At 40.0% G+C, this 15,028-nt stretch overlaps 1 protein-coding gene across 1 annotated transcript in view; it reads left to right on the top strand.

Moving 5' to 3' along the window:
* The window catches only part of LOC110494726 (metabotropic glutamate receptor 4-like), a 279,682-nt gene that overhangs the window by 221,182 nt on the left and 43,472 nt on the right, over nucleotides 1-15,028 (top strand). Inside the window, exon 7 of the mRNA XM_021570042.2 lies at nucleotides 5,326-5,526. Within this exon, the coding sequence (XP_021425717.1) occupies nucleotides 5,326-5,526 (201 nt within the window). The remainder of the gene's footprint in view (nucleotides 1-5,325; nucleotides 5,527-15,028) is intronic.

The following is a 15,028-nucleotide window of genomic DNA, read 5'->3' as shown; positions in this document are numbered from 1 at the left end:
TGAGCGGCTTTGCTAGGAAAGAGAGGCAATACCAAGTGTGTGTGTGTGTGTGTGTGTGTGTGTGTGGGCCACCATACCTCAGCCTGAGAGAGATATACTATATCACTCCCTCTCTCGCTCCTGGGTTGACCCACAGCCCAACCGCATCAGCCAACCTGTGGCAATATTTAGAGAACTTGGGGCTAAAATGTTCTATCTGGATATTTGTCAAAATGTAGTTATTGACATAGCATTGTTCTATTCAATGTTCTCTACCTATATTATACACCATTTCATGTTAAGGTCAAAATAATACACAATAGAAATGGCTAAAACCATTCAAACCCATGGGGGTTCAGAACTTCAAAGCCAATTATCTCAGAATCATCTATTTATTTACTTTTACCCTTTTTTTCTCCCCAATTTCGTGGTATCCAATTGGTAGTTACAATCTTGTCTCATTGCTGCAACTCCTGTACGGACTCGGGAGAGGCGAAGGTTGAGAGCCATACGTCCTGCGAAACACAACTCAACCAAGCCGCACTGCTTCTTGACACAATGCCCACTTAACCCAGAAGCCAGCCTCAACTGTTTTTGCAGATAGAACCTTATAGTCCTAAGCTTTCGATTTGTCTGTCCAATTTTGGTGCATGTGGCGCTCAATTACCACAGTTTACCACAATTATCACAGCCGTAACCTGGTTCTTTATTTATTTCATAGATGCATAAGCTTTAGTTTTTTGCTGTGGCAAACTGATATATGGCAGATGAAATATGACTGAAAGAGAGCTATCGATTTGGGGCTAGCAAGCTTTTAAGTTGAAGTGGTTCTGCTAAGATCAGAAAATTGTCTGGCACCAATATCAGGACAGCGTTGCAAGAGGAATGAATTAGAGTGATGCAACACGGTTTCTGCAGAGAAAATCAAGAATCAATTCTTTCCATGAAACAAATTACCAGAGAGAGCTGCAACTATAGCAAAAAATACCTAAAATATCAAATAAATATGTTTCAATACAGACATACTTGACATAGCACATTCCTTATCTATACTGTATATCATACAGTGTACATATCAGGCTATTACTATGCATAGTACATATTCTAATACTAGGCATAGTACCTATTCTATTACTAGGCATAGTACATATTCTAATACTAGGCATAGTACCTATTCTATTACTAGGCATAGTACATATTCTATTACTAGGCATAGTACCTATTCTATTACTCTGCATAGTACATATTCTATTACTAGGCAAAGTACCTAGTCTACTACTAGGCATAGTACCTATTCTATTACTAGGCATAGTACCTATTCTATTACTAGGCATAGTAGCTATTCTATTACTAGGCATAGTAGCTATTCTATTACTATGCATAGTACCTATTATATTACTAGGCATAGTACCTATTCTATTACTAGGCATAGTACATATTCTATTACTAGGCATAGTACCTATTCTATTACTCTGCATAGTACATATTCTATTACTAGGCAAAGTACCTAGTCTACTACTAGGCATAGTACCTATTCTATTACTAGGCATAGTACCTATTATATTACTATGCATAGTAGCTATTCTATTACTATGCATAGTACCTATTCTATTACTAGGCATAGTACCTATTCTATTACTAGGCATAGTACCTATTCTATTACTAGGCATAGTACCTATTCTATTACTAGGCATAGTAGCTATTCTATTACTAGGCATAGTAGCTATTCTATTACTATGCATAGTACCTATTATATTACTAGGCATAGTACCTATTCTATTACTAGGCATAGTACATATTCTATTACTAGGCATAGTACCTATTCTATTACTCTGCATAGTACATATTCTATTACTAGGCAAAGTACCTAGTCTACTACTAGGCATAGTACCTATTCTATTACTAGGCATAGTACCTATTATATTACTATGCATAGTAGCTATTCTATTACTATGCATAGTACCTATTCTATTACTAGGCATAGTACCTATTCTATTACTAGGCATAGTACCTATTATATTACTAGGCATACTACCTATTCTATTACTCTGCATAGTACATATTCTATTACTAGGCAAAGTACCTAGTCTACTACTAGGCATAGTACCTATTCTATTACTAGGCATAGTACCTATTATATTATTATGCATAGTACCTATTCTATTACTAGGCATAGTAGCTATTCTGTTACTATGCATAGTACCTATTCTATTACTAGGCATAGTACCTATTCTATTACTAGGCATAGTACATATTCTATTACTAGGCATAGTACCTATTCTATTACTCTGCATAGTACATATTCTATTACTAGGCAAAGTACCTAGTCTACTACTAGGCATAGTACCTATTCTATTACTAGGCATATTACCTATTATATTACTATGCATGGTACCTATTCTATTACTAGGCATAGTAGCTATTCTATTACTATGCATAGTACCTATTCTATTACTAGGCATAGTACCTATTCTATTACTAGGCATAGTACCTATTCTATTACTAGGCATACTACCTATTCTATTACTAGGCATAGTACCTCTTCTATTACTAGGCATAGTACCTATTATATTACTAGGCATAGTAGCTATTATATTACTAGGCATAGTACCTATTCTATTACTAGGCATAGTACCTATTCTATTACTAGGCATAGTAGCTATTCTATTACTAGGCATAGTACCTCTTCTATTACTAGGCATAGTAGCTATTCTATTACTAGGCATAGTACCTATTCTATTACTAGGCATAGTACGTATTCTATTACTAGGTATAGTAGCTATTCTATTACTAGGCATAGTACCTATTATATTACTAGGCATAGTACCTATTATATTACTAGGCATAGTACCTATTATATTACTTGTTATTTTTATCTGAGTCTTTATTATTGATTATTGTACTACAATAGTTAAGGTAGTTAGCACACAAGCATTTTTCTGCACCTTTTATACCTGCTGTAAACTGTGGGCGTGGCCAATACAATTAGATTTGATTATATGTGAAATGAATAAAGAAAACATTTTACAGTATTCTCCTGCTGGAATGCTTTAAATCCATAGCTATTAGGTTTGCAATGGGTGAAAATACAATATATTTCCATGTACATGAGGTTTGATCATAATTAATCAAAACTCAAAACTACATTATTGTCCAAACAGACCCACCTATACTGAGACTAATTTCCCTAGTAGATTTATGCTTACACACAAGACCGTCAATCTTGTTCTGTATCAAAAACAATTCTCCCCCAAACAACCCTTACACAACATGGTATTGTAGAAAAACAGAAACAAGCAATGGTTGCTTCCTAGGCAACCTACATATAATTACATCTGATTAATTGTCGCTTATGTAACATATTACCTATACATCACTTATGAGATGTAATTCTATGTAATATACTGTATATGACATGTTTATACATCACATAAATATTATACTGTATATGTCACTGGACATTTTTCAAACAGGAAGTGAAGAACAACAATAATCCATGTATTCCTAGAAAGAAGAAAAATAGTGATTCCTCTGAGGAGAAGACCCTACACTCCACATATTGGAATTTATTGGCTCCTCGGCAGTGGTCTAGCTAAACATTTACCTTCCAGCTAATTGTGAGAAGTATCAGGAAGGAGGGGCCAGTCAGTCAGTGCATCAAGGCCTTTGACGCTAGCCTAACGGAAGGGTAATGTATTTTTCTCTATGACGCCTGGCCCTTTGCCACGCCTTCCATTACAAGGTCCTACTGTTCTTAAGTGCTTCAAACAGAACTGGCTTAGCCGCGTACTCAACTTTGCTGACTTACTTTACACTAAGTTCCTAACATTTCAGATTGACAAAGAACTAGCAGTATAACTGTGGACCCTGGCATAGTGAAAGCATACAGTCTCAGTACATAGAATCCAGTTGGTGGTAATTAAATAGGCACAGGTTGTCCCAAATAGCGCCCTAATTCCTATCTAGTAGACTTTATAGGCAATCGGTATATACCATTGGTATAAAGTATTTTCCAAACATTACCTGCTGTCTTTGTCTGCCTGTATGTCTCTTCAGCCTCTTCTCAGAGCAAAACATATTATGTTTGACTCAAATCCATGCCACTCCATTTAGTGTGATTGTCACTTTATATTAGGTTACATTACATTGACTAGAAGTAACATAGTAAATGTAAATCGGGGACTTTCAAATTAGTATCATATGTTACGTTTGGTATGGACAGTAGGATACTTAAGGCAAAATGTAATGCGAATGTCTAGCGACCCAAAGGTTGCGTGTTCGAATCTCATCACGGACAACTTAGGCATTTTAGCTAATTAGCAAATTTGCCACTACTTACTACTTTTTATCTACTTTGCAACTACTTAGCTAACTCTCTTACTACTACTAGGGTTGCTTAGCTGACCCTTCCCCTAACAATAACCCTTTAACCTAACTCCTAACATTAATCCCTAACCTAACATAGCATATCCTACTGAAGCAGTTGCACGTAATATATCATACTAAATGGTTCAAATGCGATAAAGACCGAGGAAACTATACGTCCTTCCATTTTTCTTATTGTATGACCGCTATCACATTGGTAGGCCAATGTAATGTAACTTCACATAAAGTAACATGTCATACTAAATGGAGTGGCATGGAATTTTGAGAGCAGGTTGCTCTCTTGCTGTCTGTTTCTGTACCTTCTCATCAGCCATCTTCACACCGGAGTAACCATAGGTCATACAGCTCACAAAACCGATGACAGTGTTTAAGTAGATAAGTGTAAAGCTTTTTTTTCCCCCAACAAAGGACCCACTTTGCCCTTTAAAGTGGACTCATATTTTTGATAAGCCACCACAGCAGATGGAATACCAATCAGTAATCATGTAGTACCAGATTGATGAGCATTTCAAATACACATTTAGAAGATACAATTCAATCTGGGTCTAATGATTGCTTCGCAGCATTCATGGTAGTGTGTGCTTGACAAAGCTAACAATGGAGAAATTGAGTACCAGCAAAAATAAGTTATTTTCCTCCTTAATTTGCAAGTCCAAGAACCATCACTGTATGGAAGCTACTCATGTGGTCACCACCTGAGTGTAATAATCACCTACTGTTAGGATCAACACAATAGGAACTCAATTTTAACATAACATGTTATTCGTCATAATATTCAAGACGTGTAGGCCTACCTGTTATTGTATTTCTGTATTATTTCCTATACTATCACATGTAACATTGCTCATATGCTTGGGATCACCTTTCTATTAAGCTTAAGGTGATACTAGGGTTGGTGACCAGTGGTATAACGTATTGCATTTCTCAGATACCTAACTTGGTTGTCGCTCTGCTCTACAGATCAGGAGCGGATAGGGAAGGACTCCAACTATGAGCAAGAGGGGAAGGTGCAGTTTGTTATCGATGCAGTCTATTCCATGGCCCATGCGCTGCACAACATGCACAGGGAACTCTGTCCGGGGAAGGTGGGCCTTTGCTCCAGGATGGATCCCATCAATGGCACTCTACTGCTCAAACACATCCGCATGCTCAACTTCGCAGGTCAGCCACCTACTTTGTACACACACACACACACACACACACACACACACACACACACCACCACACCATTTCTATCAGATTTGTGATGTTTTTCTATGATTATTTAATAAAATGGGATTAATTACACGATGTGAAATATTTACAAACAATTGAAGACATCTCTAAACTGAGAGGAGAGGAGAGGAGAGGAGAGGAGAGGAGAGGAGAGGAGAGGAGAGGAGAGGAGAGGAGAGGAGAGGAGACTAAAAACCATTCAGAGTAACACATTGTCAAGAGAGGGCCTCTTGAAGAAATAGAGGAAATATCTTTTGGGGTTTTACAGAGATTCATTTCAAATGGATTAAACGGAGAGAGAACAATGCTGCTTGCTGGAAAATCTAGAAAACTCCTTGAAGGGGGACAGTCCATTGAAATACATACTCCTGGGAATATTTTTGGGATCAATGTTTGGCAAAACATCCAAGAAAACACTATTATTGAATACATTTATTACAAAAGATGCAATGGTGTATGTGAGAAACATGTATCTCCTAAGGAGGAGATATGAAACCAACAACTGCATGTGTTTTTCCTGGCTTATTTGAAGACACCAAGGAAAACTACACCAACTACACTAACAACAAGATCAGTTGTAGCAGGTACCCCAATCTTTTTGTAGACACTGTGCGACACAAGTGGGCTACTTCTGGGTTACACTCAACTTCCTCCTGTTGCATCATAAGCAGCACACATCAGTATGTTTAACATGGAGAACCAACCCACTGGGGCTATGGGAATAGCAGACTGGAGGGTCATTTATCAAAGATAATATTTATCTCCTCACCAGATACATAAATTAGTCATCAAAATACCTCCAAAGGATACATAAAAAAAAAAAGATCGCTTGGAAACAAAAATCATATGACAGATTGGTGAGAGCAGTTTAAAATGCTTTTTTTGTTTCACTTGTAATGAATTGTTCCAGAGGCCACAGCCAGTGCTGTTTGTTGTTGTTGTCGTTGGGTTCAAGGTCTCCGCTGAGATTTAATTACAACCCAGTCTCAGTTTTAACCGCAGAGGGTCTGATGTGTCAATCCTCTTATACACTATGCTTAAAACATCCAGGATAATGCACAAACGTCAAAAAAGGTCAAACGTCAACAGCATCACAAAAGCAAAGCATTGGTAGTGTAATTAGTCACAGTGAGGTGGCCATATCTGTGGCAGGCTGACAATCATCACCAATCTTATCTAGGAATATTGGCCTCAGTGGACTATCGCAACATCTCTACTCTCACAGTAGCAGAGAGAACCCCTCTTTGTTCAAGTGTGAGGATGCTTATCCTTCTGTCATTTCAAAAAGTATGTACTAAGTAGGTTCTTTGATGTCTTGCTCTGCTTCTTCTTATAGAAACCACAAGCAGTATGACAGTGGTTAAGACCTGGCATAGACATTTGTAATAGTTAGTAGAAAGTATTTTTCAATTATACAAAATTCAATAGTGTTGATGTCAGCCACTCAGTTCTAAGACAGAGGGCATATTTCTATAAATCATTAACCTTCATGCTTTACCCTTCCCAATGTATCCTCTGATACTTTTTTTTGTCTATTCTAAAACATCCACTTCTCAAATGTTTAATTTTGGCTCGCTCAGTAGCCGTCAATGCCTCAACATACAAAGCAAAGGTATCAAACATTTTTCAACCTCACTCTAGCCCCTGGTCCCAACCTCTCCCAGCACATTCTTCCATCTTGTGCCCACTTCTTCCTTTGATGCTCCAAAGACTGGCAAGAAACTTCAATGAGCTGCGATTGAATGAAGCTTCCCATCAGTGTTCTGAGTCTGCTGCTATCACGTCTGAGAAATAGTGTTTTCTTTTTGTCTTTTAACTCTACTGCAGACAGAATGCAGTGGGCCTTTTGACTGTCAGTCTCCACAGACACTGCAGTTGTGACTATGGAACAAAGGCAAAGCACTGTGGGTTTTTCCCTCTCAGCGTGCTTCTTTTCCCCTCTTCTCAGGGAAGTGCCAATTCTTCATTGTTGTGTGTCTCAGACACTGCCAATTGAAATTGTAAAAAAAAATCTGCATGCCATCAGATGTTCTCTTTTTTTTTTACATGAACTTGAAGAACAAGGCTTCACGTCAGTTAAGGCGCATAAAAAAGAAGGCCTTACATACAGCATCGAAGTCAGCCAATGACTGTACACTAAACATACAGTACATACCTATATTGCTGGCTTATAATTACAAATGGGGAAACAGGAATGTAAATGTTAGTTTAAAAGAATGTAATCTGAACTAGTTCCTACCTCATATTGTTTCTAAATTACATGGCAAGGTACATTAAATACTGTATCATGAGTACATCAACATTTTGATTCTAATAGGTGAACTCTGAGGACATTAACTGGTGTCCACTTCTTTCATGAGTATGGTCTCTGGGTATGATAGCCCAGCTTGAGAGTACTAGAGAAGATAGCAAAGGTTAATTTAGTGAAAAGTATTAGAGAGAGAGAGAGGACCTCAACATGACAGCAGGACATATTGCCCAAGCCGTGAGCAGAGCAACAGGCCCAACCCCCACTATTACATCTGCCCAAGCCCCATCCTGTGACCTAAGAGGTATGTATCAGATGCTCAATATGCTCTGCTCACACCTACTGTGATGGTCACGGTCTAAACCACACAAAAACAACATTAGACACTATGGAACACAAAGCTTTTACTATCTGATCCTGGAATATACAAGATCTGAGGTCATCTGCCTTTGGCCTAAAGAGCTTAAACCCAGACTTAATCAAAGAATATTGGAAATACAGGCATTGTCATCCTACAAGAAACATGGTATAAAGGAGACGGACCCACTGGTTGCCCTCTAGGTTACAGATAGCTGGTAGTCTCATCCACCATACTACCAGGTGTGAAACAGGGAAGATACTCAGGGGGTATGCTAATTTGAAATAGAGCAGGGCTAACCCACTCTATTAAATTAATCAAAACGGAAACATTTTACATCTGTCTAGAAATTAATAGGGAAATTCTCTCAACAGAGGAAAATATCTTTGTGTGCTACCTATATCTCCCCAATAGAATCCCCATACTTTAACTTTAACAGCTTCTCCATCCTAGAGGGGGAGATCAACAATTTCCGGGCTCAAGGACATGTACCAGTCTGTGGAGACCTAAATGCCAGAACTCGACAAGAACTGGGCAATAACTGGAACCCTCAGCACACAGGGGAACAAACACATACCTGGAGGTGACAGCATTCCCTCCCCCATATGCCCCCCTAGACACAACTAAGACAACAAAAACGGGTCACAGCTCCTGCAGCTCTGTCTGGCGCTGGTATGTACATAGTCAATGGTAGGCTTCGAGTGGACACCTATGGTAGGTACACCTATAGCTCATCTCCTGGCAGTTGTACTGTAGACTACTTTATCACTGACCTCAACCCCGAGTCTCTCAGAGTGTTCACAGTCAGTCCACTGACACCCCTATCAGATCACAACAAATCACACTCTTCTTGAACAGAGCTGTGCTCAATCACGAGTGATCAAAGCTAAAGGAATGGAATAATATTAAGAAATGCTATAGATGGAAGGAAAAGGGTGTGGAAATCTACCAAAAAACAATTAGGCAAAAACAAATTCAATCCCTTCTAGACAATTTCCTGGACAAAAGGTTTTACTGTTTACCTGACCTCTCAGCTTCCCTAGCAAATCTAAAACGTTCAAGCAGACAAGCTAAGAAAATTAACAACAATGACAAATGGTTTGATGAAGAATACAAAAACCTAATAACTTTTTTTTAAACCTATCCAACCAAAAACCTTAAAACAATACAGAAATACACTAGGGGAAAAGAAGTCAGAAATCTGTCAAGAATCCGTATAATCTAACCACTTCTGGGAAACTCTAAACAAACAACAACATGACGAGTTATCTACTCAAAATGAAGATGTATGGATACACCACTTCTCCAATCTTTTTGGCTCTGTAACAAAGAACAAACAGCAAACACATATACATGATCAAATACAAATCTTAGAATCAACTATTAAAGACTACTAGACCCCACTGGATTCTCCAATTACATTTAATGAACTACATGACAAAATACAGACCCAAAAAGGCCTGTAGGGTTGATGGTATCCTAAATGAAATGATAAAATATACAGACAACAAATTACAATTGGCTATATTTAAACTCTTTAACATCTGACATATTCCCCAATCCACAAAAGTGGAGACAAATTTGACCCCAATAACTACCGTGGGATATTCTTCAACAGCAACTTTAGGAAAATCCTCTGCATTATCATTAACAGCAGGCTCGTACAATTCCTCAGTGAAAACAATGTACTGAGCAAATGTCAAATTGGCTTTTTACCAAATTACTGTACGACAGACCACATATTCACCCTGCACACCCTAATTGACAAACAAGCAAACCAAAACAAAGGCAAAGTCTCATGCTTTGTTGATTTAAAAAAAAGCTTTTGACTCAATATGCCATGAGGGTCTGCTATACAAATTGATGGAAAATGGTGTTGGAGGAGAAACATACAACATTATAAAATCCTTTTACACAAATAGCAAGTGTGCGGTTAAAATTGGTAAAAACACACTTCTTTCCACAGAGCCAGAGGGAGATAGGGATGCAGCTTAAGGGATGATAGGGATGCAGCCTCTTCAACATATAAACTCAGCAAAAAAAAGAAACATCCTCTCACTGTCAACTGCATTTATTTTCAGCAAACTTAACATGTGTAAATATTTGTATGAACATAACAAGATTCAACATCCGAGACATACACTGAACAAGTTCCACAGGGGGGGGGGGGGGGGTTCAAAATCAAATGTAGCAGTCAGTATCTGGTGTGGCCACCAGCTGCATTAAGTACTGCAGTGCATCTCCCCCTAATGGACTGCACCAGATTTGCCCGTTTTTTCTGTGAGATGTTACCCCACTCTTCCACCAAAGCACCTGCAAGTACATTGCCTCTGGCCCTAGCGCTCACCCTCCAATACAACAAGTCCCAGACGTGCTCAATGGGATTGAGATCCTGACTCTTCGCTGGTCATGGCAGAACACTGACATTCCTGTCTTGCAGGAAATCATGCACAGAACGAGCAGTATGGCTGGTGGCATTGTCATGCTGGAGGATCATGTCAGGATGAGCCTGCAGGAAGGGTACCACATGAGGAAGGAGAATGTCTTCCCTGTAATGCATAGCTTTGAGATTGCCTGCAATGACAACAATCTCAGTCCGATGATGCTGTGACACACTGCCCCAGACCATGAAGAGCACTTTTTCCCAGTCCTGTCTGGTCCAACGATGGTGGGTTTGCCCTCAGTCCAGCCTCTCTCAGCCTATTGCGGACAGTCTGACCACTGAGGGAGAGATTGTGCATTCCTGGTGTAACTCTGGCAGTTGTTGTTGCCATCCTGTACTTGTCCCACAGGTGTGATGTTAGGATGTACCAATCCTGTTCAGGTGTTGTTACACGTGGTCAGCCACTGCGAGGACGATCAGCTGTCTGTCCTGTCTTCCTGTAGCGCTGTCTTAGGTGTCTCACAGTACGGACATTGCAATTTATGGACCTGGCCACATTTGCAGCCCTCATGGCTCCTTGCAGCATGCCTAAGGCATGTTCATGCAGATGAGCAGGGACCCTGAACATCTTCCTTTTGGTGTTTTTCAGAGTCCGTAGAAAGGCCTCTTCATTGTCCTAAGTTTTCATAACTGTGACCGTAATTGCCTACCGTCTGTAAGCTGTTAGTGTCTTAACGACCTTTCCACAGGTGCATGTTCATTAATTATATAAGGTTCATTGGGAAACAGTGTTTAAAACCTTCACAATGAAGATCTGTGAAGTTATTTGGATTTTTACTAATTATCTTTGAAAGACAGGGTCCTGAAAAAGGGACTTAAACAGTCTGCAACACCCGGCCTCACCCTACTAGAATCTGAAGTCAAATGTCTACTGTTTGCTGATGATCTGGTGCTTACTTCCACAACTAAGGAGAGTCTACAGCGCACCTAGATCTTCTGCACAGATTCCGTCAGTCATGGGCTCTGACAGTAAATCTCAGTAAGACAAAATAATGGTGTTCCAAAAAAGGTCTAGTTGCCAGAACCATGAATACAAATTCCATCTAGACACCATTGCCCTAGAGCACACAAAAAAAAACAATACATACCTCGGCCTAAACATCAGCGCCACAGGTAACTTCAACAAAGCTGTGAACGATCTGAGAGACAAGGCAAGAAGGACCTTCTCTGCCATACAAAGGAACATACAATTTGACATACCAATTAGGATCTGTCTAAAAAATACTTGAATAGTTATAGAACCCATTGCCCTTTATGGTTGTGAGGGCGGGGTCAGCTCACCAACCAAGAATTCACAAAACGGGCCAAACACCAAATTGAGACTCTGCATTCAGAATTAGGCAAAAATATCCTCTGTGTACGTTGTAAAACACCAAATAATGCATACAGAGCAGAATTAGGCCAATACCCGCTAATTATCAAAATCCAGAAAAGAGCTGTTAAATTCTACAACCACCTAAAAGGAAGTGATTCTCAAATCTTTCATAACAAAGTCATCACCTACAGAGAAATTAACCTGGAGAAGAGCCCCCTAAGCAAGCTGGTCCTTGGGCTCTGTTCAGAAAAACAAACAGACACTACAGGCTTTTTCGCTCCCGTACACACACACGCGCACACACACACACAGACACACACACACACACAAGACTACATTACAGTGATGGAGCGATCATGCAGTACATTGTAACTCAGGCTTTTTCGCTCCACTGAAACACTACTCTTGAGATGACTGAAAGTCAGGCCTGTTTGTTCTACTGAAACACTACTCTTGAGATGACTGAAAGTCAGGCCTGTTTGTTCTACTGAAACACTACTCTTGAGATGACTGAAAGTCAGGCCTATTTGTTTCTTCTGAAACACTACTCTTGAGATGACTGAAACTCAGGCCTGTTCGCTCCACTGAATGCTTTTTCGAGTTAATGGATTATCAGAAATGATGTTCAATATGTGAAATGGGAAATAAAGAGAGGAAGAAAATGGACATGGTGTTGTGAGGATCACTAAAGGATTTCCCAGGCAAGTCATAATAAAGGAAAGAGAGAAGACCACACAGAGATGCAGCGAGGGCCTCCAAGGGCCCAACAGAACAGATACAGTATAATGGTGATGCTCCATCTTGTCGGCCATGACAGACAAGGCCAACACTTCCCCCCTGGCAGAGACCGGAGAGGATATGATGTGGTATGAGACTTCTCCTCCCATTGTTTATATTGCAGATTTACTCTCTCAATTCAATACAATTTCAATTTAAGGGGCTTTATTGGCATTGGAAACATATGTTTACTTTTCCAAAGAAAGTGAAATAGATAATAAACAAAAATGAAATGTACAGTAAACATTACACTCAAAAGTTTGAAAAGAATTAAGACATTTCAAATGTCATATTATTTCTATATACAGTGTTCTAATGATGTGCAAATAGTTAAAGTACAAAAGGGAAAATAAATAAACATAATTAAAGGTTGTATTTACAATAGTGTTTACTGGTTGCCCTTTTCTTGTGGCAACAGGTCACAATCTTGCTGCTGTGATTGCACACTGTGGTATTTCACCCAATAGATATGGGATTTTATCAAAATTGGATTTGTTTTCAAATTCTTTGTGGGTCTGTGTATTCTGTGAGAAATATGTGTCTCTAATATGGTAATATATTTGCCAGGAGGTTAGGAAATGCAGCTCATCTTCCACCTCATTTTGTGGGCCGTGTGCACATAGCCCGTCTTCTCTTGAGATCCAGGTCTGCATTCAGCGGCCTTTCTCAATAGCAAGGCTATGCTCACTGAGTCTGTACATAGTCAAAGATTTCCTTAATTTTGGGTCAGTCACAGTGGTCAGGTATTCTGCTCTGTTTTCTTGTAAATTCTTTCCAATGTGTCAAGTAATTATCTTTTTGTTTTCTCAAGATTTGGTTGGGTCTAATTGTGTTGCTGTCCCGGGCATGTTTGTGTGCATGTGGGCGTATGTGTGTGTGTGTATGTGCCACAACGGAGTCCACTAAGGGCCCTCATTAGGCCCCTGACACAGATAGGCCCCATTTAGACATGCAATGTGTGCCACATGACAAGCCTAATCGCTCACCCTCAACACAGGCCTTGACCAGGCAGCCTCAGCATGCTGTTACTTACAACTATGTCCAGTTGAAATGGACAGCTGGAGAAATAACACACCTGGAGAACTGAGGTGGAATAGCGCCAATAGTCTGTAAATACATGGCTGCACCAATGATGCCTCTTTATCTACTGAAATGTATTTTCTATCTAGATATTGTAAATGGAATGGAATATAGAATGGAATATACTTAAGCATTGAGGCCCGACGAGGTGTTGTATATGGCCAATATATCATGGCAAAGGGCTATTTTTAAGCACGACAAAACATAGATTGCCTGGACCCAGCCCTTAGCCATGGTATATTGGCCATGTACAGCAAACATCCGAGGTGCCTTACTGCTATTACAAACTGGTTACGAATGTAATTAGAGAAATACAAATAAATGTTTGGTCATACCTGTGGTATATGGTCTGATATACCACAGCTGTCAGCCAATCAGCATCCAGTTTAAAATCAAATCAAATCGAATTTATTTGTCACATTCACATGGTTAGCAGATGTTAATGCGAGTGTAGCGAAATGCTTGTGCTTCTAGTTCCGACAATGCAGTAATAACCAACGAGTAATCTAACCTAACAATTCCAAAACTACTACCTTATACACACAAGTGTAAAGGGATAAAGAATATGTACATAAGCAGTACATAAGCAGTTGCCGTACCAGGTAGTGATACAGCCCGACAGGATGCTCTCCATTGTGCATCTGTAGAAGTTTGTGAGTGCTTTTGGTGACAAGCCTCCTGAGGTTGAAGAGGCGCTGCTGCGCCTTCTTCACGACGCTGTCTGTGTGGGTGGACAAATTCAGTTTGTCCGTGATGTGTACGCCGAGGAACTTAAAACTTACTACCCTCTCCACTACTGTCCCATCGATGTGGATAGGGGGTGCTCCCTCTGCTGTTTCCTGAAGTCCACAATCATCTCCTTTGTTTTTTTTACATTGAGTGTGAGGTTATTTTCCTGACACCACACTCCGAGGAACCTCACCTCCTCCCTGTAGGCCGTCTCGTCATTGTTGGTAATCAAGCCTACCACTGTAGTGTCGTCCGCAAACTTGATGATTGAGTTGGAGGCGTGCAAGGCCACGCAGTCGTGGGTGAACAGGGAGTACAGGAGAGGGCTCAGAACGCACCCTTGTGGTGCCCCAGTGTAGAGGATCAGCGGGGTGGAGATGTTGTTACCTACCCTCACCACCTGGGGGCGGCCCGTCAGGAAGTCCAGTACCCAGTTGCGCAGAGTCGAGAACCAGGGTCTCGAGCTTGATTACGAATTTGGAGGGTACTATGGTGTTA

This window comes from Oncorhynchus mykiss, chromosome 17, assembly GCF_013265735.2.
Source record: "Oncorhynchus mykiss isolate Arlee chromosome 17, USDA_OmykA_1.1, whole genome shotgun sequence".
Classification (NCBI taxonomy): Eukaryota; Metazoa; Chordata; class Actinopteri; order Salmoniformes; family Salmonidae; genus Oncorhynchus; species Oncorhynchus mykiss.
Note: the sequence above shows the minus strand (reverse complement) of the source record. Positions and strands in the feature narration are given on the sequence as shown.